Source organism: Mixophyes fleayi, chromosome 5 (genome assembly GCF_038048845.1).
Source record: "Mixophyes fleayi isolate aMixFle1 chromosome 5, aMixFle1.hap1, whole genome shotgun sequence".
Taxonomy (NCBI): domain Eukaryota; kingdom Metazoa; phylum Chordata; class Amphibia; order Anura; family Limnodynastidae; genus Mixophyes; species Mixophyes fleayi.
In genome coordinates this window covers 3,590,966-3,616,400 of record NC_134406.1, presented here as the reverse complement: position 1 = coordinate 3,616,400, position 25,435 = coordinate 3,590,966, and the positions used below count along the sequence as shown (strand labels likewise).

The following is a 25,435-nucleotide window of genomic DNA, read 5'->3' as shown; positions in this document are numbered from 1 at the left end:
AAGTAGAGATGTTGCCTATTGCAACCAATCAGATTCTAGCTGTCATTTTAACTCTCAGCTTGATACATTTACCCCCAGGTCTTAAGATTTTCACACTGGACTTTGTAGGACAGGGACAGAATTTCCCCAACTTCGTCACAGTAATTATAATAATTAAGCAGAGATAATGTTTGAGGTCCGGTTGTCCCGTTGGTCTCTTTGGAGCCCCCGACCAGGACTGTCTGACACTTCTCAATCTCTTGCTACGTTCAGTCACCTGTCCGTACTCATGTTTACCTGCACTAACCAGTGGTTTTGTGACCGTCAGCTCTGCCACAAACACTGGTGACTTAGGAGACCGATAGTCGTGTCACGCACAGATATTGATCGAGAAGGGTGGGGGAGATAAGAGTGTAACCTGAGCCCGGAGGAGGTGCGGGAATTCCACTATGTGTGATCACTGCTACCAAACAGACATGTTCTATGTATGTTATGTTACCTGTGTGCAGGGACTCAGTAACTTGTACAGCGCTCCCCACAGATGCATATTTATAGGAAATGTTTCAGGTCATCTCACAATGTCTTGTGGTTGTGATGTAAACCGTGCGGAACGCCCTCCGCCATAACGCTCCTGTGCGCTGGCAGCGTGACTTACTACCGGGAGTATTCTTGTAACAAACGTGAACACAAATATATTAATGACTTTCAGTGACTAAAGCAGGGTATACAGCGTGACACCAACTATATGCCCCCTTCGGGTTCATGGGTCATCTGCACATTGTGGGCCTCATTTAAGAGTAGGCGTTAGTTTTATGCCCCAAACGTAAACCTAAATATACGGCCACAAAATTGTGCTCTCTCATTCAGGATTTTGATTAATTTTAGGTACTTGTAGTTCTACAAGCGCCAACATTCCCACGCAGGAAGTGTGGGCCAGGCCTTACTGGGACTTGCAGTTCCACAATTTCATCTGTTTTTGTGGGCCCGGGGTAGACCAGATTGGTGCTGGTTTCATGTTGTGACAGGGGGACCCTCAGCTCACCATCCCCCCCGGCCCCCCTCAGCGTTGGCGGTGTGGGGCTTTATGCCACTCTTATCTTGTGTCTCCGTCTGATGGTAGAAGGAGGGCGCACTCTTCCTATTGGATGAATCTCTGGCTACGGTAGGTGGTGCCTTGGACACTGAGCAGAGGTTTTACACAAACTTGTAGAGGAGAAAGATTTGGGAAAGATTTATTAATAGAATAATGTTTTCTTTATTGAGAAATGATGATAAAATCGCTGCTTTTGGTTTAATATTTGTCCTCTCTCTACAGGTGGCTGCGGAGGCAATTTGAAGCCATGGACCGGGCGCGGGATGGCAGGTAATATGTTATGAATTAAGTTTACCTGTTAAAATAACCTGTATCTCGTATTTAATTAGGATTGCCTGGGTTTTGCTAGAGATGGGGATGGCCTATGTCACTGGCATCATGGTGGTCTAACGCCGCAGTACTTGTCCTGTGTTGTGACGATAACAGAAGATAATCCAGGAAAAACTGTTTTAGTCTTTGAATATAGCAATTTTGTTTAAATGGACAGTATATATTTTTCTTTCATATTTTATCTGTTTTTTAGCAATTAATTTTCTTTTCTTATTAGTGGAACTGAAATCATTGTATGTTGAAGGTAATTCTCCGTATCTGTTCTTATTCTGTATAAATGGACCTGCAGCAGAATACAGGGGCCCCATTTAGGAAGCGCGATATGACGGAGACGTAGCACAAACCCTTATTCACGCCTAGGTTTGTGGAGCAGTAGAAGTCCGTGTGGCTGATGGGAGATGTTGGGCAGCGTGAGACCCTTCGTTGTACAGTACAACGAGATAAAGTGGTGGGAGGGCGCGGTTCAGGGGTACCCCTTGCTGTCCCCTAAACCGTTCTCCAGGTCTCTGTGGGAGAAGTAGGAGTCGTTTTTCTAGTAGAGTCTAGAAAATAAACCAAATATCTGTAACACCCCTTTTCCCACACCCGCAGAATAGTTTTTATGTCTGTCCCCCAATAAGTATCGTGTAATAATCGTCCTGCTTAATAAAAGAGTTGTACTGAGACCGATGATGCTAACAATGTTGCCACTAGGGGCGCTGTCCCGTTGGAATCTATGGAAGATATTGAATATTACCTTTGCTGATCGATAATATGACTGATGGTAAAATATGAAGATAAATATGTATCTCTCTGCAGAATGACTTCTATCCATATATTTTACTGTATAATGACAGAAACTGAGCGTGCTTATTAACCCCGGTGTCATGTAATGTGACTAGTCAGAGCACAGGACCGGTCTAATGAGGCACAGGCCACATAAACAGGACGTCTGACAGGAAGTGATAGGAGTCTGGGACAGGAAGGGAAAAAAATCCAGCTCAGGAAATGGTGTGAGAGAGCCGTACATGTGTAACGATGGCTGAGCCGCGTGGACCCGTCTGAGTCCTATTGTGATCTGGGATAAACAAGTCTCTGTGGCTCAGATTGGGGCGTAACGTAGATTCTGCGCCCTAGTTGTGCTGCTCACACAAACACCACGGTTACGTTATTCCGCCTGTAACATCAACTTAAGTGACACGTTTGTAGTAGTTTAAAAAAATAGATGTAAACGTGACAATATAGAAAAAAACATTAAGGCTGCAAGATCTGTGTCTTTGTTTATGCCCCTACTGCTCTGCCAAGCGTACTTCACAGTACAGTCCTATTTCATGGCCTTTGGCAATGCCCTTGTAAAATAAATCTGCCCCTACACTTGTACGACGGCGGGAGCAATAAAATCATCCAAACGTCCTACTTACACTTTAGAACCGTCCCCCTCATTAAATTAGATTTTTCTATTTCTCTCCTAAAACACTGCTCAGATTGACTTCATTGTGCCAAATAGCGCCGACATCTTCTCCGTACTTAGGAAGAATCGCCCCTGATCCGCCCAACTCCTTCCATCGGCCTGCACCATTTTGGCTCCCAAATCTACGCGCCTCCTGTAATATTGGGTGTATTTACGTCAAAGAGGGTGGATTTGAGCTGCAGGTTTGCACTTTTGCATGGTCATACTGTGGACCTTAGCGGGATTATTTAATGACATTGTGCTGTGACCTCTACCAACCACATATCCCCAACATTTATAGAGCCCCTCCCATGAACCACTCAAACTGCAACCTGCTCCACCCAAAGCCACAACTCTTTCAGGGTCTTCAAATCAGGGCAGCCCACCAGAGTAGGTGGAGGACTGTTGGGGGTATGAAAAAAAGCCAATCAGACAATGCCTATCATTTTATAAATTATCCTAGAAAAATGATAGCCAGAATCTGATTATTTGCTAGCGGTGCAAATTGGCGGGAGAGGGCATCACATGGATGGATGTAAGAGCAGGGGCAGGGCAAGAAGTCCCCTGGCCCCATAACAAAATTGATGGTAAGCCTCCTGTGGCCCCGCTCTTCTTAGCATTAGAGGGCCCTGTGCATACGTGGTGAAGTCTTGTCTCTCGGACATAATAGTGGGTGCAGGCAATGGCGTAACGGGCAGCACCCGCTAGTAATAACTACAGCCGTTGCAGGGTATGTAGCATCTCAGGGTCCTCTTCACCTCTGGGTCACATAGCCGCAGCGCCCCCTGTAATGGTCGTAGTCCCGCCATCGCGCCATTAAGCCCCGCCCCATCACAAAATGCAGCGATTCTCTGCTTAGTACAGGAGGATGCGATTCACTGTGAATCGCGTCATTAAGCCCATCTCCAGAGAATGCGGGAGAGTGCACTGCTTTCCTAGAAATTCAAGAGTCTCCCGGGAATTCCGGGAGAGTAGAAAATTAGAGATTCGTGGATCTTTCACGTTATTCTATGTGCAGAACTATCATTTTTTAGATTTTATACAAATAAATAATTCCGCCAACAGTCTCTTGTTCATAAAAATATTCTATTAAAAGTAAAATGATTCATCCAAAACTGAGCCGCAGATATCGACGTTGAGCCCCAGGAGTTAAGTGACCCGCGTGTGAAGATTTTGTGTGTCGGTTAAACGTTAAATGTGTCTGGTAGTGAAATGATCGCCGCAGACATGAAAATTCCCATTGGATTGTTATTGATCTGTGAGAGTAGAAAATCCGGTTGGTGGAGACAACATTGGTGTGATGAGGACAAGTAACGAGATCCGTTCATTTAGACCACGGAACACACAGATCTGCCCAACTTATCTGTCACATCTGTGGGGGGAGTAGGTAGAGATCACTGCGAGTTGCCATGTGGGTGATTATCTTTAATGTGGACGCAGGCACTTGTGCAAGTTATACTTATTAAAGCGGATATTTGATTGGTTGGGATTGGTTAGTGAATAATGACAGAGAAACGGGTGTGATAACCGGCTGTGTTTGCATTGTAGCATCTCACTGAAGGACCTGAAAGCTCTGCTCCCTCACGTTAATTACCGGGTGCCTAACATGAGATTTCTACGTGACAAACTGCAGGTGAGTAACAGCTCTCAGTCCCCTACAGCCGTCTGTATAGATTCATCCATAGTCTTCGGAGCTTGGGAGACATCAGCCCTGCACCTAATAATACTTCCCGTAGGACAGACGTCTCCAGGCATCCTATGACACAGTCCTGGAGACCTTCTCTGGAATAAAGTGGGGGTCTCACTCTTCTGCTTGTCCAAGGGAGGACAAACGTAATCTGGGATTTGTGAAAACTGACACATGGGAAAAATGTTCTGTAACCAATGACCGATTTTATAAACTGAATTAGAAAAATGACAGGATCGGATTGGTTGCTATTAATTACATCACTTTTTTCACGAGCACCAGTTTGTATAAATGTCCCTCAATACTCTTTCATCCCACATTTTCAGTAGATTTATTTTATACGATAGTGCACAAAGGTGCCGTAACCAGCAGCGACCAATCAGATAATAGCTGTCACTTTTCTCATGCAGTTTAGAAAATGAAAGCCGGCGTCGGATTGGTCGCTATAAGTTGTAGCACATTTGTATTTATAAATCTTGAGTTTGATGCACGATCATAATTACAGAGCCCCCCTCCCCCATTAGATGCTGATCTACTAGTCAGCAGTCTGCAATATAAATATTGTTTATTCCTCGGAAAATAATCCCAATCCGTGTGATAGATTCCTGCCCTGTGATCGTTCATCATGTCCCCGTGTGACGTGCGGATAAAGGAATATTACAGCTGGTTGCATTAAACTCTTTGTCTCCTTCCTCACGTCCAGGAGATCGAGGCCAGGAGTGAGCTCAGTTTTCTGCATTTTGTCCTGTTCTACAAGAACCTGATGTTTGACGCCCAGAAATCAGTAAGTGTCTGTTCTTCAGACCCCATTAATATGCTGCGAGGTCTCCTCGTCCACCTTCCCCGGAACAAGACTGAAATGTTAATTTGTTTTCAGTGACAATACGTTATTGTGCGGCTGCCAGGGACAGTGGGGCTGTTTATTGGTGTGTGGGAGCGAGAATTGGACTCGGGCCACTAGAACTGGCAGGACGCAGCTAACGGGGGTCTATGTTCTCCCAAAACCCCTCACAGGTCCCAGGGATTTATATGCAGCCAGTGATCCCTAATAATCACACTATTTATAGATTGTAATTCTCATTTGAATGCATAATTGTAATCTAGATCTTGTCCAGGGTAAAGGTGCCCAGACACACAATGGTTTAGTTTCACAATCATATCCAATGATATCTTACAATTATTATTAAGCTGGGTACACACTGATGCAATTAAAGCGCAGATCATGTGATAGACGACTGTTTGGTCAGATTCCCACGATCATGTTTTATTTTACCAAAACACATCGCGTCTATTGATATTTTTTTATAAACTTCCTAAAAATCACGATCAACTATGGAACGATGTCAGGCTAATGTGGCAGTGTGTACGCACTAACGTCCAGCAGCGTAGGCAGATATCTGTAGTGTGCACAGAGTCAAGGGGGTAAATTTACTAAGCTGCGGGTTTGAAAAATTGGAGATGTTCCCTACAGCAACCAATCAGATTCTAGCTGTCATTTTGTAGAATGTACTAAATAAATGATAACTAGAATCTGATTGGTTGCAATAGGCAATATCTCCACTTTTTCAAACCCTCAGCTTGATCAGTTTATCCCCTGAGGACTTTTCAGCAGATGGTTATGAGGGATGAAGATCACAGATCTGAAGGTAAATCATGTAGGTGTGTACACATGGATCTACATGCTGATCGGGACTGTCAGTCATTGGTGAAATCATTACAGAAATGGAATCTGCAGTAATTTTCGGTAGTGTGTACCCAGCTTTATGTATGAGGCACATGGGAGATGTTAAATGATGCAATATAATTGAAAAGACCTTTCCTAAATTTGACTGCCCACTTTACCCTGTTCATGGTAAGATTCGCCAGTTGTCTCCGGTGATGGAGCCTCTGCAGGTGGAAGCTGATTTATTAAGTATTGTGTGAGTACTTGCACCACTGCCAGTACCGCTTCTGTCATCTCAGGATGGCGATGACAGATTCAAATGAAAAAAAAAATAATCATTTACTCCGTCATGAAAGCAGTTTTTTTTTTGTGACGTAAGATTTAAAAAAAAAAAATTTTTTTATTTTTTTTCTAATAAATTGTAGGTATCTCTTAGATTTCTATTTTCATCCTCACTAGTGAAACTGGGAGCTCAAATCTAATCATCTCATGCTAGCTCCTTTCTGCTGGGAATGGCCAACGAATCATTAACTTAACCCTTACTGCTCCAGAACAGTATTGGCGGGGAGGATGAGTATCAATCATCTGCTCCGTCAATAGTTCTTTTGGTAAATTGCGACTATAAGAGATTTTTTATCGCCGTGATAAATAAGTCACTGAATATACCAACAAAACGCTCCATAGCATTACACTCGTCCAACGGATATTGCAGGTGTTCAAGACACAGTTTGTCAATGCAAATTTCCACCAAGCCTTCGCAACGATAAATATCCTTTAATGTACTATGATAATGGCCGAAGGAGAAGAAAACAATACACAGAGGTTGGAAAACCTTATCTAGACCAACACAGACTTGGGGTAAAGTTTTAAATGTATTAGAGAAGAAATTAAGTTTCTCCAATTAAAAATATTGAAATGGAACTTCATTTCGTGTTCTATAATAAAGCTGATGGTAAATAAACTACAGCAGAGATTATACAACGGAATCAAGACAGCAACAACATTCCTATATAAATTCCAATACACATTGCAGATGCCTTTGCGGACTATCGTTCGCCCACTATGTATTATTAACGAAGCTCCTGAGACTCTGACATCAGCATCTTTCCAGAAGACGTTTTAGAAAACTACATTGGCCGTTCATTATTATTTATTATTTTATTCATCAACCAAGAAAACAGAGTTTCTCGACTCACTTTTTACTAAACAACAAATGAACTTGGTAATAAGTAAGCTCAAAATATATAATACTCCTGAACCAGATGGGCTTTCTAATCAATCTGTAAAAGCTGAATTGATAGAACATCTGTTGTCCTCTATTCAACAGCATTTCTGGATCTAGATCAGTGATAGGCAACCTCTGATACTCTTCAGGGGTCACATGGACCTGGGGGCCACAGGTGAAGGTGCGGAGGAACAAAAAACCATTTTATCTAAAATTATGAATCTGAACCATTCTGGATTTATCCCTAGAAGACAAACTGTGGATCAGATTATTTAATTTACTATCATGCAGAGGATGTAATAGTTCCTTTCTCCTAACCATCTACCTCAGTTCCAGACCCTCATGAAATTTTAAAAAATACAGTTTATTATCATACAATAAGCTCAGTGCCTTCACATATGAATCACTCCTTTATCCTTGCGGCTCTCAAGACAGGTAAATTATACTTGATATTTTTACAGGAGTCCCAATTTCCCCCCATCCTTCCTTGCAAGGAGACTCTTGTAAGAAACCTTCCATGCTTGTTTTAAATCTACATCATGGAGTAACCACGTTGATGCACAATGGTCTCTTGTTTTGTACACAACAGACAATTGCAGACCTGGTGGGGGGGGGGGTTTATATGGTGGTTGGTAACCTTGTCATGAGCTGTTCACTCTAGTTTGTTGATTTGCCCCTAACCCTGGTGTACGCGCAATTCCTTACTTCAGTGTCAACGATCCTTGCGGCGTCCTCAGTATTGCATACTTCCTCCTCTCCCTCACCTGACCACTACAACCAATAGGGGCAGCACTGACGGAATTTTCCTGGATTGTCTCCTGGCGAGTAGTTAATGGGATAAAGGGGTTACACATTGTACTGTAGCCTATGGAAGGGTATTCACCACTCTGGCATTTATCTTAATTTAGACTTTGCCAGTCTACCCTGGTGGTATACATCCCAGGGTATACATCCTGGTGCTGAGACCAATCTCCTTAACCCGTCTGTTTGCTTAGGCCTAGCAGGCTCCCTTAAGGAGTTTTTCTTTCTTAATAAATCCCATAATTTAGCTCCTTCTGTCATCTGGAAAGACTACAAATCAACAATAAGAGGAAAGCTCTGACCTCCTCCTCTCCCTCTCTCCTGAGACCTGCTCCCACATTGCCCTTAAAAACCATGGACCACTCCCTCCAATCTGTAGGATTCTGTAACACTGAACACTGTCCTCTCCTGGTTTTCCCCTTACCTCCCTAATTGCTCATTTTAGTGTCAACATTCAACACCCCCCCCCCCCTCCCATCTTCACTTACCTGTTCCCCCAAATATCCATTCTTGGCCCCCCGCTCTTCTGCCTGTACACCTTTTCCCTTGCTCATCTCATCAGATTCTTTGGCCTCCAGTAATACCTCTGCTGATGACACCCAAAGCTGTGTTTCATCCTCTGATCTCTCCCCTTCCCTTATCTCTCATGTCTCCTGCTGTCTCTGAGCCATCTCATCTCGGATGTCCCAGTTCTTTCCTAAACTCATTATTTCTAAGACTGAAATCATTGTATTCCCCCCTTCAGGGATCTCTCACCCTCTTCCCTCTCTCTTTCTGTTGATAACACAACCCTCTTCTCTGTCCCTCAAATCCACTGGAAAGGGGTCATCTGAATTCCTCCCTCTCCCTCAAACCTGACATTTAGTCCCTCTTCAAATCCTGCCTCCTCCACCTCCAGAATATATCCAAGATATCCACTCCCTTATAATCTGTTGCCTGGATTACTGTAACCGCCTGCTCTTTGGCTACCCATCTACCACCTTATCCTTCTTCAGTCTGTCCTCATCACCGATGTCCGCTTTATTTCTCTCTCCCACCACTCTATCTCCTCTGATGGTTGTTATACTGGCTCCCTGTGGCATATGGAATTACATTTAAACTCTTTACATACAAACCTCTCAATCACTCTTCTTCCCTACATCTCGACACACCGACAGGTTATCCTACTCTCTATCCAAGGCTTCAAGCATTCCCTTAAATCAAATTTCTTTATTCAAGCCCATCGGCCTCCTACTAATTCTTTTGCCTTTGCTATCAACCTTCACTCCCCCGCTCTATAACACCCTATTTGTGTCTCCCCCGTCCCTTTAGAATATAAGCTCTCTGGCCCTCGTGTTCTCCTTCTACTATCCCATCACCCTCTGTACCTCTAGGCTCTTCCCTAGCCCTGTTTTCCTGAGCTCAGACCTACTTGACGTTGGACATTACCACCACACTCACTGTCCTGTAATTACTTGCTCTGCATTACCAACTTATCTGTGTGTAATTTGTTAATTAGTAGATGTCTGGTCTTTGTATAATTATGTTTATTTTAATAATGTATTATCAAATGCATCATGGACCATTGCTGTCTGTGTATTGTAAACTACTGTAGATTTCATGTACGGCATTGTAGACCTTTTGTGGCACCTTATAAATAAAAATAAATAAAAAATAATAATAATAAACTCATTATCTTTTTCTGCTACTAGGAAAAAGGAAGAATCAGAACTTGAGTTTGGAGGGCAACATTCAGCCCTTCTTGCTCAGCATTAAACGTCTCTCTGTCCAAAAACTCAAAAGTAACTTTATGTCCTGAGGGGCAACTCAGTTTGGTCTTAATTTACAAAAGTCCACAACCTTAAAGTGGCTGTTATGAAAAAGGGATAAGATTGATTCCCTATCGTCAAGAAAGTTTCCACAAACACAAAACCGAAATGCCATCTCTCCCGCAGGTCTTCTCAATCATCACCGATCGGTTATAATATTCAGTTGATGACTACCCGCATTCATCTAACCGTCCGCAGCTTACCCCCCAAACCTGTCTCTTCTTTAAATGCCAAAATAACCCAGAAAGGGTTGATTGCATCCCTTAGCTCTATGACATTACCTTCTGCTCCTGGTCCCGGTGGCCTTTCAGCCCCACATTATAAATAATTTCCAGGCATTATAAGCTCACTTCATTGTTTAACGCCATCTTAGAGGGCATCTCCTTTAAGGACATCACTAGGGCCAACGTTACCGTTATCCTCAAAGAGACTAAAGATCCTACCTAGTGGCAGCTATTTATCCATTTCCCTACTGGATATGGACCATGACTACTCTTTAGGTGGCATCTTGTCCCAACTAAACTCCATGAAATTTCCCACCACTTGTTGGAGGAACTGCGGAGGAACATCCTTGGTGGGGCTCCCTGGACCTCCATCTCCTCCATCAGTAGTCCGGCAAGACCCCAAATGTATTTTGTTGTCTCTCCTGGCTCTGGAGGTTCCTCCACATTCTCACATATGGGTCAGGCATATTCCTAATGAAACTACCCGTCTTACTGAATAAAGTCTGCACCCCCAATATATCTAAGAGTGTGAATCAGTTTGGAATACTTATCACATGAAACACATGGCCGGCATTCTGGGGGACTCTGCGCCTCTGTTCACAAAGATCGGGCTTCTTGGGGTTCCTTATCTAACCAACCTCTGCTTAATATTTAAGTTTAAACTGCTCCCTTGGATGCCTTATTTATGCACAGCTAGAAGTTTTGACTCTTTTCATGGCCCTCAACTGAGTGGTTTTATTCTCCCCCACTTCCCCCTCAGCCGCCCTTCTTCCGCTTTAACTAAATGCCGCCATTGACTGCTTATTCTAGTCTGACCGCAACTCTTTTCTTGCATAAGTGAATTATTGGTTCCTTGTACTTTGTAACGTCAATTATTTGACTGTACACAAAACCCACTTGTTTCACCCTCTCACTGACCCCTCTGTTTTCATTCGTCATAACTGTAAGTTTACTGATGCCCTTGAGAAGTTATTTTAATAAAGAAAAAAGTTGTTTGGAGAGTGAATAAGAATTGGTGCGTTCAACAAATAGAAATGATTATGTGGACGGTTCTATGTCTATCAGTTTAAAGATCTGTATAGAAAAGATTTGGGAGCACTGTATATTATTGATATCTCTAATAAACAAACATGAACTTATCATCATCGTCATCATCAACATTTATTTATATAGCGCCAGCAGACTCCGTAGCGCTTTACAATTGGGAACAAACATTAATAAAACAATACTGAGTAATACATACAGACAGAGAGGTAAGAGAACCCTGCTCACAAGCTTACAATCTATGGGACAATGGGAGTTTGAAACACAAGGGCATGTGCTACATCATATTGCACAATGGACCAGCTAGAACACAAAGGTTACAAAGTATTGAGTGGGCTGTGTGATCAGTCACACAGCAGTGTTGGCCAGAGGGTTGTTGTCTTGTGCTAGCTGTGTAGAGGGTGGTAATAGGGTAACCTAGGGAGATTAAGATGGTGGTTGAGGAATATTATAAGTTGTCTGAAGAGGTGGGATTTCAGAGAACACTTGAATGTTTGAAGACTAGAGGAAAGTCTTACTGTGCGAGGGAGGGAATTCCACAAAGTGGGTGCAGCCCGAAAAAAAGTCGAGTTGGGAGATAGTTTGAGACAAATGAGGAGATGTATGTTGGTGCAGTTTTGTTGACGGCCTCGTATATTAGAACTTAATGTCTAACCGATTATTTTTCCGGGTGTGTTGGGACAGATGACCGATGTGGGTTTGTGTGTGATGGACACTGAAGCTGGAGGAGATATAGCTCCTCGGCCCAAGAGCCAAATGGCAAGTTCAATGTCCAAATTGGCCACAATTGTAGGTAGCCAAGATCATGCTTTTTTGAGCACCAGGGTTGACCAGTGTAACTCTTCCTATGTATTTTATTATGGACCAGAACTGTCAAAATAATCATCTCGGCTTACAAACCATTAATGTAATAAGAATTTATAGACCGTCACAATAACATTACAGGAGAGGAAGCAGAAGGACGTGACACAGAACTGTTTATAACGTACATTCATTGTCGTCATATTAATAGCGATAAACAGAAACGAGAGAACGTCCTGTTTAAAACAGATTATAATTTTTTTAGAGTGTCGTTTGAGTAAAGATGAATATATCCAGGTCTGTATAAAGCAGATTTTTTCAGAGACAAAGAATAAGAATGAAACGTGTGAAACTAAATACAGCAAATACTACAAGTGGAAACATCTATATATTGCTTAAACTTAATGAATCCTAATACATTTTTCCTGCCTACTTTGCCATTTAAATTAAATTTTAAACGATTTAACCTGTTCCCACCACCTACAAGCATAGAGGAAGTCATGTACGGCAAAATGATCGTGTGGCTCTCTGCTCCTCAAATTGTTCTTAGTTTTCCACCACGGCGGCAGAGTTAGCGGAGCTGGAGAAGTTGGGAAGAGTGTTGGAGCGTTCCTAGTTAAGCGCAGAGCGCCGCACTGTGCAGAGCGGCGATAAACGAGATTTTATTTTCCCGAGTGAGATTGTGAGAGCGTTGGAGAAGGCGCCTCCTAGTGGTGGTCTGCAGAAGTGCTCTTATCCCTTTACATTCTGCTAAAGGACACGAATGTTGCACCAGCTCTGCGATGGTGAAGTTTGGGTCTCTACTGTTTTTTTATTGGGGCAGATTTCTAAGCGTACGTCGCCTAATCTAGCAAAAAAAGATTGATACAGGTATGAGTTCCAGATGTCAGGTAGTCTTCATGTCCCCTCACTCTCATCATTAATTTAAGCCGTACATAAGGTTAAACTGAGCAGTATTTTAGGAGAAATACAAAATTAGTTTTATGTAATAAATGGGGGTGTTTTAACGTGGTCAGAGATTAGACATTGATGCCACGTTTACACTGTTGCACAGTGCCATATTTTGTTTTTTTTCTGCCTCTCTCCACTGCCCTAGGTGTGCTTCTAGTTTGCAGAGGGGATTTGGAGAGTGAAGTGGGGGTGTCACTTTGTAATGTGGCAGGGGGGCCTGCAAGGCACGGAGAGAGCTTTGTAATTAAGGTGCATTGGAGGCAGCCATTTATATAATGATCTATATGATGAGCCTATCAGGTTATCAGGATCTAGTGACATCACTCAGACATGAGCCGCACGTTCCTTGTTAGTTAATAGGCTGCATTTTCCTGACCAATGGTTCAGTCCACAAATGTCTGCCCCCGCTGGGTAATGTGTCTGTGCTGGGGGTTGTATTTTTGAGAATGTAATTCCTGTTTATTTTCCTTTTGATTCTAGATCATTGAGCAGCTGGAGTTATCCTTCCCATTACGGTGAGTCACAGGCTCCATATATCTGTACATCTCCAGCTATCTACACGTATCATACGTGACGTATGTGTCTATATGTCATAGTCTCCGCAGATCTTCCAGTATAACAGTCCTCACCTGAGGAAGACAGAGGAAATAATAGATATGACCACTGGGGGCAGTGTTCCATAGGAGTTATTTACAAACCAGAAAATGCGCAACTTCGCCTATTAGTCCGCTGAGCACTCACTCTGGGACACTCCCACAAATCCTCTGTTCGCCTACACTATGTCCATGAGGTGTTGTGGGCTTCTGATCGGTGACAGAAATGATCATTTTGGAGAAAACAAAAGTTAAAATGTTGCTTTAGGGTAATTGACATATTTGGACTTAATCAATTATCAATATTACTTTTATTATTATAATCATTCTACCGACTTTCTGTCAACTTTAGTTTATTTATAAATATTATATATATGATGTATGTTCTAATATCTTATACCATGGTATGGTCAGGAAAGTATTCAGATAGTATCTCCCTTATAGAAGTACCCTGGATAGAAAAGTATGGACATAAAATGTATCTTGCACCCCCCCAACTGTTTTACACTTTGGGCCTCATTTAAAGTTAGCAGCAAAACTATGTAGTGCTATAGAGGGGGGGGGGGGGATTTAAATGTGCAGACAGATCGTAAAGTTGTGTGGGGGGGGGGGGGGGGGGGAGTACTAACTCGAATCCAAGTCACAGCGTTTAGATAAAGCTGCCCAGTATTTGTAGGTTACATAACGCAGCCGTTGTAAAAAAGAACTTGCATTTGTGCTTCTTGTATCTCAAATTTGCAGCATTCACTGGATCCTGTTCCTAACTCTAAATATGGCCCTTTGTGTTTTATGCGTGTAAGAAAAGTACAAAACAAACCTCATCCCTTTGTATTCTGCTCCAGAAACGTTGACCGCCCGTCGCTGTGTCAGATCTCACTCTACGACTTTCAGCGGTTCCTTCAGTTTGACCAGAAGGTAGATACCGTGTGAATGAGAGTGTGCATGGGACGGGACACTCACTACACAGACTGACTGTCAGAGAACATGAGTCTGGTTCATTAAGGGACGTAAACAGCGATTCTGTGCGTATAATCCGCACGAAAACTCTGCGTATGCCCAGAACCGGGCAGTACGCCACAGAACGCAGCCGCGTCCAGTTCACCTTCGAGCGCAAAGGACACTTACTACAGGCGACGATGGGGCGTATGCACGAAGTCAATGTACACTACAGGTGTACTAATTGTAATTGTGCTACATGAAAAAACAGTATTTAATTTATGTATTTAACTTATGTGCAAAACAGAATACTAATTTGCACCCCTTGCATTGTAACATGGTTTTGTCCAGGAGACTGAAATAAGAAGTTCCTTAAGTTAAGATCCTTAATGAATCAGGCCCCATGTTACTAACATGTGACATTAATTGAATAGGTGTTTTTTTTCTGTTTGTTCTTTTTCGGACTTTATATTCCACATATGTGTTATACGTATCCTGCAGTGTATTGTCTGTTAGAGCAGAGCGGACCTAGACCCGTATTCATCACCAGACGTATCTTCACCTCCGCTCCTTGGTGGATTCGGGCGTACATGTACCCGGTTTACGTGCGTTTTAAAACAAACACACATTGCGTCTGAGCAGCAGAAATAAGGATTTATATTCCAAAAGACCTTTTTTTTGCAGAATCTGTATTTTCCTCTGCAACTGATTAACACATTATTTCTGGCTGCCAGATTTTACCAGCAAAATAAATCTCCGTTGTCACGCGATTAAACTTATATGATCACCCATGATGCTTATAGTTCATAATTCACCAGCAACCGGTCCCATCAGATTTACACTGATCTGCTTTTAATTTTAATAATGTGGGTTTTTTTCTGACAAAGTTAATTTGATCAGTGTCTTTTATGTGTCTCCACACGTGTCACTGATCAAATCAACTTAGTCAAAAAAGCAGCAACACATGCTTAAAATTTAAAACAGCTCAGTGTATTATCTCATGGATCTTCCTCATTGCAGATCAGACGGGTAACTTGGCATGAACACCCTGGAATTATCATGTAACATGTGTACAACATATGTACTCCACGCACTCAGTCCTTTGAATTGAAATGAATCAGATACGGTCTGTGGAATATTTTCACACAGTTATAAACTTTTTTTAATTATTTAAATTAATATTTAATTTAGTTACTCTCTGACGGAGAGACTTTGACATAACAATTTTCCAGTATCAGCCAGACAGAAGCCTCACATCAGTAATATGTTCTTTTGTGGGACCCTGCTCCTTCCACTATATAACTCTCAGTCTGTGACTTCCTGCTGCCTCCATTCCCCTCCTCACATCATGTCACTGCCCCTGTCACATGCAGCCCTGTCCTCACTAACACATCACTCATCTCCTGATATACTCTGTGCTGCTGGGGACCCTGCTCCTTCCACTATATTACTCTCAGTCTGTGGCTTCCTGCTGCCTCCATTCCCCTCCTCACATCATGTCACTGCCCCTGTCACATGCAGCCCTGTCCTCACTAACACATCACTCATCTCCTGATATACTCTGTGCTGCTGGGGACCCTGCTCCTTCCACTATATAACTCTCAGTCTGTGGCTTCCTGCTGCCTCCATTCCCCTCCTCACATCATGTCACTGCCCCTGTCACATGCAGCCCTGTCCTCACTAACACATCACTCATCTCCTGATATACTCTGTGCTGCTGGGGACCCTGCTCCTTCCACTATATAACTCTCAGTCTGTGGCTTCCTGCTGCCTCCATTCCCCTCCTCACATCATGTCACTGCCCCTGTCACATGCAGCCCTGTCCTCACTAACACATCACTCATCTCCTGATATACTCTGTGCTGCTGGGGACCCTGCTCCTTCCACTATATAACTCTCAGTCTGTGACTTCCTGCTGCCTCCATTCCCCTCCTCACATCATGTCACTGCCCCTGTCACATGCAGCCCTGTCCTCACTAACACATCACTCATCTCCTGATATACTCTGTGCTGCTGAGGACCCGGCTCCTTCCACTATATAACTCTCAGTCTGTGGCTTCCTGCTGCCTCCATTCCCCTCCTCACATCATGTCACTGCCCCTGTCACATGCAGCCCTGTCCTCACTAACACATCACTCATCTCCTGATATACTCTGTGCTGCTGGAGGACCCTGCTCCTTCTACTATATAACTCTCAGTCTGTGGCTTCCTGCTGCCTCCATCCCCCTCCTCACATCATGTCACTGCCCCTGTCACATGCAGCCCTGTCCTCACTAACACATCACTCATCTCCTGATATACTCTGTGCTGCTGGGGACCCTGCTCCTTCCACTATATAACTCTCAGTCTGTGGCTTCCTGCTGCCTCTATTCCCCTCCTTACAACATTCATCCCATGATATCCTCTGTGCTGCTGTGCACAATCTGATGACATCCTGGACGAGCAGTGAACACATTTAGGTGATCTGACCTTAGTACCACTAACGGATTCCCGCCAAGTATTATTGTAACCAATATGGGAGGTGAGAGCTCAAATCCTTTCACACTCACTTCATACTGATGTCTGCTGAAATCTCCAACTCACAACTTTCATTTATACTTTTATTTCTCCCAGAAGGCAGCAGAAGCGTTAATGCTGATCCTCAAACCATCGTATTATTAGATATGAATGTTATATAATGATGTCACTGTTATCCTATGACATCACCACCACATGTGACAGACGCTCTTGTTGTTACCAGGAGTCCTGGGCCAGTGACCTCGGTAAAGTGAGGGATTTCCTCTGCGGTTACCTGCGGGACGCAGACGGGGAGATATCGGAGCCGGTGCTGCAGCTGGATGAGGTGACTTCTGTTTACTGTCATTGATCATAGGTGGAAGTCAGCGGTAAGACCGCAGCCAATCAGAAGTCAGGTCTCATCTGAAAAAAATGAAAGCCAATGAACTGATTGGCTGTTATGGTTTTAGTGTGAAGTGTGGACCTGTAATTCCTCTATGTCTGTGCAGTTTGCGCCTGATTGTCCGGTTATCGCTCTTACGGCCCTCACTCGCGGCTTTGCTGGTTTGCGGATCCAACTCACTCCCAGTTTAGGACCCTCCCCCTTCACTGATTAAAATGTTTCCCTTTTGCTTCGTTTATCCCGATTTATGTGTCACGTTAATCATGAGAGTGAGGAGGCACCAAGTCTTTATCACAGGGTCATTTCTGTGCGTAGGAAAGCTTTTCTTACATTGGTTGAAATGTGTCTAAAAATTGCCCTTTCCTGCAGGAGAGTAACTAGGATGTGTAAATGTGTCTAATTAAGAATATAAGTCAAGACTCGAACTCCTAAACTAAGGCTTGGTACACACTGGAGAACTTTCCGACCAATCTGTGATCTAGAACGATTGTACCTAAGACTGAAGGACAGACCGGTCGTACGATTGTTGTGTACACAGTATACACAATGTACCTCCAGATCTGTGCTCTTCATCTGGTCCTATAGTCGTTTACAGAATGACAGCACAATATTCATTCATTCGTTCCTGTCACATGGATACATATCCACATGTAATAACGAGTTTCGTTAGCTTCTGGGACTATATATTCAAAATATTCAATCTCAGAACTAACAAATTATTCCATCTACAACACTCTCTACATTTAGTCCCCAGGACATGGTCATTGCCAGCATGTGCTAAACAGACCATTACTGTAAGCTCTATGGAGACCCTGATCATACACACTGCAGGATGGGAAGGTGATTGGAGCGAGATTATTAACAGTACAACCAACCAAATGAAACGACAAATCGGCACTTTGGAACGACTATCGTTCATCGTGTGATTATATACACTAACGCGGTGTGTGGCCGAGTGGTCGTTGATCTGGTGATTGGCCCCATAATAGTCTGAAAAACCTCCAGTGTGTACCCAGCATATAGTGCTGTAAAACTAGAGAACGAGCAGAGCGCCCCCGATAGGCCAGATCCTCCCATCAGACATTTGTACCCTCTCAGACCCTCTCTCTTACCCATAAGCCTGTGTGCATTGATACATGAGACGAACCTTCGCGTTACTAGATACCTGCACTGTATGTTAGTGATCTGCGCCCAAAGATCAGATCTGGCGTTAGCTGAACATATGTGTTGAGCAGGTCTACCGCCCCCTGGTGGTCACTCTGTGTTTCTGCGCCCTCAGTTCCTGGCGTATCTCTTCTCCAAAGAAAACTCCATCATGGATTCCAAGTATGATAACGTGGAGCCGGAGGAGATGAACTACCCCCTGTCCCAGTATTGGATCTCATCCTCACATAACACGTAAGACAGACTCTATGAAATACATACTGAACGTGTCCCAACCCTTCTGGGTATTGCTGCTGAGACAGATATAATGCTGCAGATTTACCCTCTTCATTAATATCAGTAACATCAACCAGGAGTCTGCAAGCCAATCACACAGCTCTCGGAAGTTTGCATTGTTTGTGGTCCCTGCTGCCTTCTCCCCCTATTCCTGAGTGATAGAAAGAGCTGCTCCAGCAGGAGCTTCTTAAACATGTCAGATTTCTGAAGGATAATGAAATATATCACAATAGAAACATTTACTTAACTACCAACACTTCAGTTTCAGCTTCGTAGTCACGTTGGCAGTTCTACATGATTCTGCAGTATTCTTACTCCTCGACATTAACATCAGCTGTAAGACATAAAACACGCAGTAAATGACGTTATCCGTTCTATCTGCAGTTTATTCATGTAGTGATCGGTATTAGTGCTACGTCTGCTGGAAATCTTGTGTCAATATCTCCGTTGTCCCGTCCGCAGGTATCTGACAGGTGATCAGTTCTCCAGTGAGTCCTCCCTAGAGGCGTACGCTCGCTGCCTACGTATGGGCTGTCGCTGCATTGAGTGTAAGTAACAGATGTGAATAACCTCCGGCTTCAGTAGATACTTTATTTCCACCACAAGGCAGCAGGAATTTGTTTTCTCTTAATTGGAAAATATGAATTGAACAAAATGGGTGTTCTGAAGTAATGAACAAACCTGACATTTAATGAAATATCTTATTACTAAAAACAACATGTGGGACAGGGAAAAAGTGTCAGTGATTCTGATATATATATATATATATATATATATATATATACATATGGGTCAGGATTTCTATCAGATTCATTGTTATATGTCCAAAATGCACATACATGTGCCGTGACTGGAAACGGGACACATCAGTGGCAAACAATAATAATAACCCATACTGGTAGATTAATTGGCTTATCAGTAATTCTGCCCTGGGGTGTGCGTACCTGGGATATTAGAAATTAGATTGTCAGCTTTGAAAAAACATCTGCTGCTCTAGCGCTGCTGTATGATAGTTCTATATAAGGATAGTATTACTATATAAGGTGAACAGACAGAAGATGATTTGGGAGAACTCTATAAAAAGTTGAATTTAATCAAGTTTTTTTTTGCCAAAATTGTGATTGTGACACTTTAATAATATCAGCGAGAGGAAATATTCTGCCCGTTGAGTTATTTTGTATAATGATAAACATCACAATGTGACATCACGTCAGTAGGTCCAGTACTGACCTAATCACTAACCCACCCACCGAATAAACCGTCTCTTTCCATCCTGATTAACCAGTGGACTGCTGGGACGGCCCTGACGACCTGCCAATCATCTATCATGGACACACACTGACCTCAAAGATCAAGTTTCTAGACGTCCTCCACACCATCAAGGAGCACGCTTTCGTCACCTCCGAGTAAGGGGCCGCCACGTGTGTTTATTGTTACTGTCTCTTTAAGAGGAGACGTGACGAGAGTGTTGTGTGCTCTGCCCCAGGTACCCGGTCATCCTGTCCATCGAGGACCACTGCAGCGTCATGCAGCAGAGGAACATGGCCTACTACTTCAAGAAGGTGTTTGGGGACATGCTGCTCACCAAACCGGTGGATATCAACGCCGACGAGCTGCCGTCTCCTAATCAGCTGAAGAAGAAGATCCTCATTAAGGTAATACTCGTAGGAACTGATGTCTGGCGTGTTACATGTGAAGAACATGTACTAACCGGCTGCCTCTCTCTGTAGCACAAGAAGCTGGTGGAGGGGAACCTGTACGAAGAGGTGTCTACAGCCAGCTACTCCGAGAACGACATCAGTAACTCCATCAAGAACGGGATCCTGTACCTGGAGGACCCCGTCGATCATGTACGTACCTGACTCACACCTCCGTGTCTGGTGGTGACCAGTATGACCATTGTAGGACACAACGTAGAAACATAGAATTTGACGGCAGATAGCAACCGTTTGGCCCATCTAGTCTGCCAATATTTTAACCTATGGTAACCACACACCCTGTTAGATCTTTAGTTCTTTGTAAGGATATCCGTATGTCTATCCCAAGCATGTTTAAATTGCTCTACTGAATTAGCCTCTACCACCTCTGATGGGAGGATATTCCACTTATCCACTACCCTTTCTGTGAAGTAGTTTTTCCTCACATTTCCTCTGAACCTACTTCCCCCCAGTGTCAGTGCATGTCCTCGTGTTATAATACTTATCTTCCCCCCAGTGTCAGTACATGTCCTCGTGTTCTAATACTTATCTTCCCCCCAGTGTCAGTACATGTCCTCGTGTTCTAATACTTCTCTTCCCCCTAGTGTCAGTACATGTCCTCGTGTTCTAATACTTCTCTTCCCTCCCAGTGTCAGTGCATGTCCTCGTGTTCTAATACTTATCTTCCCCCCAGTGTCAGTACATGTCCTCGTGTTCTAATACTTCTCTTCCCCCTAGTGTCAGTACATGTCCTCGTGTTCTAATACTTCTCTTCCCCCCAGTGTCAGTACATGTCCTCGTGTTCTAATACTTCTCTTCCCCCCAGTGTCAGTACATGTCCTCGTGTACTAATACTTCTCTTCCCCCCAGTGTCAGTACATGTCCTCATGTTCTAATACTTCTCTTCCCCCCAGTGTCAGTACATGTCCTCGTGTTCTAATACTTCTCTTCCCTCCAGTGTCAGTACATGTCCTTGTGTTCTTATACTTCTCTTCCCTCCAGTGTCAGTGCATGTCCTCGTGTTCTAATACTTCTCTTGCCCCCAGTGTCAGTACATGTCCTCGTGTTCTAATACTTCTCTTCCCCCCAGTCTCAGTACATGTCCTCGTGTTCTAATACTTCTCTTCCCCCCAGTGTCAGTACATGTCCTCGTGTTCTAATACTTCTCTTCCCTCCAGTGTCAGTACATGTCCTCGTGTTCTAATACTTCTCTTCCCTCCAGTGTCAGTACATGTCCTCGTGTGCCAATACTTCTCTTCCCCCCAGTGTCAGTACATGTCCTCGTGTTCTAATACTTCTCTTCCCCCCAGTGTCAGTACATGTCCTCGTGTTCTAATACTTCTCTTCCCCCCAGTGTCAGTACATGTCCTCGTGTTCTAATACTTCTCTTCCCTCCAGTGTCAGTACATGTCCTTGTGTTCTAATACTTCTCTTCCCCACAGTGTCAGTACATGTCCTTGTGTTCTAATACTTCTCTTCCCCCCAATGTCAGTACATGTCCTCGTGTTCTAATACTTCTCTTCCCCCCAGTGTCAGTGCATGTCCTCGTGTTCTAATACTTATCTTCCCCCCAGTGTCAGTACATGTCCTCGTGTTCTAATACTTCTCTTCCCCCTAGTGTCAGTACATGTCCTCGTGTTCTAATACTTCTCTTCCCCCCAGTGTCAGTACATGTCCTCGTGTACTAATACTTCTCTTCCCCCCAGTGTCAGTACATGTCCTCATGTTCTAATACTTCTCTTCCCCCCAGTGTCAGTACATGTCCTCGTGTTCTAATACTTCTCTTCCCTCCAGTGTCAGTACATGTCCTTGTGTTCTTATACTTCTCTTCCCTCCAGTGTCAGTGCATGTCCTCGTGTTCTAATACTTCTCTTCCCCCCAGTGTCAGTACATGTCCTCGTGTTCTAATACTTCTCTTCCCCCCAGTCTCAGTACATGTCCTCGTGTTCTAATACTTCTCTTCCCCCCAGTGTCAGTACATGTCCTCGTGTTCTAATACTTCTCTTCCCTCCAGTGTCAGTACATGTCCTCGTGTTCTAATACTTCTCTTCCCTCCAGTGTCAGTACATGTCCTCGTGTGCCAATACTTCTCTTCCCCCCAGTGTCAGTACATGTCCTCGTGTTCTAATACTTCTCTTCCCCCCAGTGTCAGTACATGTCCTCGTGTTCTAATACTTCTCTTCCCCCCAGTGTCAGTACATGTCCTCGTGTTCTAATACTTCTCTTCCCTCCAGTGTCAGTACATGTCCTTGTGTTCTAATACTTCTCTTCCCCACAGTGTCAGTACATGTCCTTGTGTTCTAATACTTCTCTTCCCCCCAATGTCAGTACATGTCCTCGTGTTCTAATACTTCTCTTCCCCCCAGTGTCAGTGCATGTCCTCGTGTTCTAATACTTCTCTTCCCTCCAATCTCAGTACATGTCCTCATGTTCTAATACTTCTCTTCCCCCCAGTGTCAGTACATGTCCTCATGTTCTAATACTTCTCTTCCCCCCAGTGTCAGTACATGTCCTCATGTTCTAATACTTCTCTTCCCCCCCAGTGTCAGTGCATGTCCTCGTGTTCTAATACTTCTCTTCCCCCCAGTGTCAGTACATGTCCTCGTGTTCTAATACTTTTCTTCCCTCCAGTCTCAGTACATGTCCTCATGTTCTAATACTTCTCTTCCCCCCAATGTCAGTACATGTCCTCATGTTCTAATACTTCTCTTCCCCCCAGTCTCAGTACATGTCCTCATGTTCTAATACTTCTCTTCCCCCCAGTGTCAGTACATGTCCTCGTGTTCTAATACTTCTCTTCCCCCCAGTGTCAGTACATGTCCTCGTGTTCTAATACTTCTCTTCCCTCCAGTGTCAGTACATGTCCTCATGTTCTAATACTTTTCTTCCCTCCAGTGTCAGTACATGTCCTCGTGTTCTAATACTTCTCTTCCCCCCAGTGTCAGTGCATGTCCTCATGTTCTAATACTTCTCTTCCCCCCAGTGTCAGTACATGTCCTCGTGTTCTAATACTTCTCTTCCCCCCCAGTGTCAGTACATGTCCTCGTGTTCTAATACTTCTCTTCCCTCCAGTGTCAGTACATGTCCTCGTGTTCTAATACTTCTCTTCCCCCCCAGTGTCAGTACATGTCCTCGTGTTCTAATACTTCTCTTCCCCCCAGTGTCAGTACATGTCCTCATGTTCTAATACTTCTCTTCCCCCCAGTGTCAGTACATGTCCTCATGTTCTAATACTTCTCTTCCCCCCAGTGTCAGTACATGTCCTCATGTTCTAATACTTCTCTTCCCCCCCAGTGTCAGTGCATGTCCTCGTGTTCTAATACTTCTCTTCCCCCCAGTGTCAGTACATGTCCTCGTGTTCTAATACTTTTCTTCCCTCCAGTCTCAGTACATGTCCTCATGTTCTAATACTTCTCTTCCCCCCAATGTCAGTACATGTCCTCATGTTCTAATACTTCTCTTCCCCCCAGTCTCAGTACATGTCCTCATGTTCTAATACGTCTCTTCCCCCCAGTGTCAGTACATGTCCTCGTGTTCTAATACTTCTCTTCCCCCCCAGTGTCAGTACATGTCCTCGTGTTCTAATACTTCTCTTCCCTCCAGTGTCAGTACATGTCCTCATGTTCTAATACTTTTCTTCCCTCCAGTGTCAGTACATGTCCTCGTGTTCTAATACTTCTCTTCCCCCCAGTGTCAGTGCATGTCCTCATGTTCTAATACTTCTCTTCCCCCCAGTGTCAGTACATGTCCTCATGTTCTAATACTTTTCTTCCCTCCAGTGTCAGTGCATGTCCTCATGTTCTAATACTTCTCTTCCCCCCAGTGTCAGTACATGTCCTCGTGTTCTAATACTTCTCTTCCCCCCAGTGTCAGTACATGTCCTCATGTTCTAATACTTCTCTTCCCCCCAGTGTCAGTACATGTCCTCATGTTCTAATACTTCTCTTCCCCCCAGTGTCAGTACATGTCCTCATGTTCTAATACTTCTCTTCCCCCCCAGTGTCAGTGCATGTCCTCGTGTTCTAATACTTCTCTTCCCCCCAGTGTCAGTACATGTCCTCGTGTTCTAATACTTTTCTTCCCTCCAGTCTCAGTACATGTCCTCATGTTCTAATACTTCTCTTCCCCCCAATGTCAGTACATGTCCTCATGTTCTAATACTTCTCTTCCCCCCAGTCTCAGTACATGTCCTCATGTTCTAATACTTCTCTTCCCCCCAGTGTCAGTACATGTCCTCGTGTTCTAATACTTCTCTTCCCCCCCAGTGTCAGTACATGTCCTCGTGTTCTAATACTTCTCTTCCCTCCAGTGTCAGTACATGTCCTCATGTTCTAATACTTTTCTTCCCTCCAGTGTCAGTACATGTCCTCGTGTTCTAATACTTCTCTTCCCCCCAGTGTCAGTGCATGTCCTCATGTTCTAATACTTCTCTTCCCCCCAGTCTCAGTACATGTCCTCATGTTCTAATACTTCTCTTCCCCCCAATGTCAGTACATGTCCTCATGTTCTAATACTTCTCTTCCCCCCAGTCTCAGTACATGTCCTCATGTTCTAATACTTCTCTTCCCCCCAGTGTCAGTACATGTCCTCGTGTTCTAATACTTCTCTTCCCCCCCAGTGTCAGTACATGTCCTCGTGTTCTAATACTTCTCTTCCCTCCAGTGTCAGTACATGTCCTCATGTTCTAATACTTTTCTTCCCTCCAGTGTCAGTACATGTCCTCGTGTTCTAATACTTCTCTTCCCCCCAGTGTCAGTGCATGTCCTCATGTTCTAATACTTCTCTTCCCCCCAGTGTCAGTACATGTCCTCGTGTTCTAATACTTCTCTTCCCTC

General features: G+C 43.8%; 1 protein-coding gene across 1 annotated transcript in view; it reads left to right on the top strand.

Annotated features, from left to right (window-relative positions):
• Positions 1-25,435, top strand: part of LOC142158033 (1-phosphatidylinositol 4,5-bisphosphate phosphodiesterase gamma-1-like) — an 82,785-nt gene that overhangs the window by 28,003 nt on the left and 29,347 nt on the right. Inside the window, exons 5-15 of the mRNA XM_075211611.1 lie at positions 1,295-1,342; positions 4,380-4,464; positions 5,222-5,302; positions 13,516-13,550; positions 14,471-14,543; positions 17,305-17,406; positions 18,743-18,861; positions 19,366-19,451; positions 20,189-20,309; positions 20,390-20,558; positions 20,634-20,753. Coding sequence (XP_075067712.1) covers positions 1,295-1,342; positions 4,380-4,464; positions 5,222-5,302; positions 13,516-13,550; positions 14,471-14,543; positions 17,305-17,406; positions 18,743-18,861; positions 19,366-19,451; positions 20,189-20,309; positions 20,390-20,558; positions 20,634-20,753 — 1,039 coding nt within the window. The remainder of the gene's footprint in view (positions 1-1,294; positions 1,343-4,379; positions 4,465-5,221; positions 5,303-13,515; positions 13,551-14,470; positions 14,544-17,304; positions 17,407-18,742; positions 18,862-19,365; positions 19,452-20,188; positions 20,310-20,389; positions 20,559-20,633; positions 20,754-25,435) is intronic.